The sequence below is a fragment of the Helianthus annuus genome, chromosome 6 (genome assembly GCF_002127325.2).
Source record: "Helianthus annuus cultivar XRQ/B chromosome 6, HanXRQr2.0-SUNRISE, whole genome shotgun sequence".
Taxonomy (NCBI): Eukaryota; Viridiplantae; Streptophyta; class Magnoliopsida; order Asterales; family Asteraceae; genus Helianthus; species Helianthus annuus.
In genome coordinates this window covers 97,232,615-97,235,645 of record NC_035438.2, presented here as the reverse complement: position 1 = coordinate 97,235,645, position 3,031 = coordinate 97,232,615, and the positions used below count along the sequence as shown (strand labels likewise).

Sequence of the window (3,031 nt, the reverse complement as noted above, 5' to 3'; positions counted from 1 at the left end):
AAAACCAAATCAGATTAGTTGATCAAACTAGGAACCAAGCTACTAGTTCACTCTAAACCAGATGCATTTTGAAAACCGGGTTGTGGTGGGTGCTCTTCGAACCATGTTTATAAATTCTCAAGTAGCTTTGCATTTATGTAGGATGCGAAATGGTAAATGTCATTAATTTGGGAGGGCTCCCTACCGAGGTTTATTTGTTCTTGAGTATCTTTGCATTTATATAGAAGAGGATGTAGAGATGTCTATCAGTCCGGTTTATAAGTCTTGGATTTGTTTTAACTATATACATGCACTCATCTTTAACCATTTGTTGTAGCTATTTGTTGGTACTACATATCTTGTTATTTATTATTATATCTACTATTTGTATTTATATGGTTTCCTCTCTTTCCAAACAAAGTTTCAAGAATCATGACAACCTATGTACACAAGAACTAATATATGATTGCAAGAATGGTATTTTAGGGGTCGGTGTATGTTTGAGAATCGGTCTAGTTTTCAAAACATTAGCACCGCGAGTGAAAGATGGAACCGTGAAATTTGAAAGCAAAAGTTGCCTCCCCACCCTTTTGAAGAGTGAATATTGGTACAAGAGCTTTAAGTTTTAACCCAAAATCATAGTGCGCTTTTGTGTCGTCGGTGAGAAATTAATGTGCTAGAAAAAAAGGACACACCGGAAATTAGAAACAACCGGTCTATAGCACAAACCGGATCGATCACCAAACCCTGGCGGTAAGATCTTCAATGTACATATTTCCATCTTCCTAGTCTTCGGTCCATGATCGATCTTAGTCACGCCATAAATATATATGTTATTTCTATATTTTGACACTCTTTCCTTAATATACCAAAAAGAATACAACTTGAATATCCACCTAAACTGTGGAGTCAGCATTGTCTGTACAGTCTCCTCTCAACCAATATCCAACAAAACCCTACAACGTAATTCATCAAAAACTCAACAACATTTGCAAACAACAAATCATCTCAGCACATCAATATTCAAGTACTTTCGAAGCGAGCTCGAGTAATGGCTCCAGCGCGCTCGACTCAAACTTTCTAGCAAACAAATAGCAAATATGTGACTTTCCTTTATTATACGAGCAAGTAGTCCCGTTGTTCCTAAGAGACTTAAGAAAACTTTCAGTAATATTTTTCGCCTCAAAACTAACCGGATGCGGGCCCCCCACTGACCAGTCGACATAAGTGACCGTTCGACCAGCATTAAGCGGTTCATGAAACATGTGCACAAAAGTCGGCATGTAATGTTCGTCTGGGTAACAATCATCAGTGCAGTACCTTTTAAAAAGATTGAAGTATTTTGTATCCGCGACCACTTTAACGGCAAGTGCCCGATTCATTTCAAACCACTGAGACCCTTTTCTCCAGTCCCGTGGCCTGATGTCAGGTTTCATGTAACGGTTGTACCGACCCTGCCCGTATCTAGACGGGTCTTCATAGCAGTCCAGGAAGCTGTATTTGGATTCAACCAGGTATTTGTAGACGGTTGGGAAGTTGTAAATCGGGATGCAGCTTTCTGATAGGAGTACAAAGCGCTCATTGGAAAAGTCGAGTAAAGCATTGCCTAACAGCCGTCTTTCTGCTTCAACTAGGGTCACCTTTCCCCATTCGACAGCCTAAAAACACAAAAAAAAAAAAAAATGTATTGAACCAACTTTTTAGGGTTTAGGCCTAAACACGCGCATTCAAGTTGCATAAAGATATAATCAAGAAACCACATTCATCCAAATCTAACAACATAATTAATTACCAATTACATTCTACTCATCACTGCATCCTTTACATAAAAATCATAAACCGCAACTAACACATACCTGACTAGGAATCTGCCTCTTATAGAAAACCGAAGAGTTTAAAACATCAAGCTTAACCCCAGGATTCGAATGAACATAAACCGAATACTTCATTGCATCCTGACCCTTAAAAAACCTCTCCCACAAGGGCAAAAACGGAAGATCCCCCCTAGTCAAGAACAAAAAAGCTATCTTAGGCATTCTATCGAACGGGTAATGTGCATTCTCCGGCACCAAAGAACCTCTCCACAACAGCTCCTCATCAGTCATCCCATGGCTCACATTCTTCGGAAACCGAAAGCTTTCCATACTCAAACAATCCTCCTTTACACAACTAACCCCAACATTACCATTTCGATCATTACCTGAAACCGTTTCATTAATGCTACTAGTGCACAAAGAATTAGGGTTTATTGCAAACGCCTGATTTGGATTAAGAACATATGGTTGTGATGTGAAGTATCTATCCACATGTGAACTTGAAAGCAAACCAATAACTATCCCAATCACAAACACCATCAGAAAACATAGAACCCTGATTAACCCAATTGATAAATCTTTAAATACAAACCTCATTATTCTCAACATTTGCCGATAAATTCAGACTTAAATCGAAGCTAAAAACAAATCTACATTGTAACCAAACAAATCCAACATCAAATCGCAACTTAATTCAGATTAATTTTGAACTAGGGTTTGAGAGTGATAATAATCGAACTGAAACGAAATTTGTGATAAAGATGCGATATTGAAGGGAACCACGTTGGGATTTTGAAAGATGTGAAGAACCCTTGAACAGAATCATGCAAAAGTGAAAATTTTTGACGGATTTGTAGCGGGAAAAATCCAGAAATTTGAAGAGAAACGATGGTGTTAACCTTGAAAAAGGAAGTGTTTTGTCAGTGGCGATTGTGTAGAAAGGGACAAGATTTAGGAACTGTACATTCGATGTTTCATTTTCCTCGTATTGGATTAGAGTATGTTGTTCAAAAGACAAACTAGTATAGTAGTTTAATTGACCCATGGCTTTATAGCCTAGTGGTATCTTGGGGGTGAGTTAAGACTTTGGACCAATAGGTCCTGGGTTCGATTCTCACAAGGGGGTTTTTCTCATATTTATTGGGTTTCCTCCTGAATTGGTGTATAGGCATTATGCCTAGTGGAGATGGATATGATCGAGTGGTTCTGCTGGTGGTACGATGATACTCTAGTGGTCC

At 38.6% G+C, this 3,031-nt stretch overlaps 1 protein-coding gene across 1 annotated transcript; it reads right to left on the bottom strand.

Annotated features, from left to right (window-relative positions):
* Positions 1-845: 845 nt before the first annotated feature.
* On the bottom strand, positions 846-2,796 carry LOC110865652 (glycosyltransferase BC10). Its single transcript, XM_022114978.2, has 2 exons — positions 1,836-2,796; positions 846-1,637 (listed from the first exon to the last, which is right to left on the bottom strand). Exons 1-2 carry the CDS (start codon positions 2,400-2,402, stop codon positions 996-998), a joined length of 1,209 nt encoding a protein of 402 aa, XP_021970670.1. The 5' UTR covers positions 2,403-2,796; the 3' UTR covers positions 846-995.
* Positions 2,797-3,031: the final 235 nt, after the last annotated feature.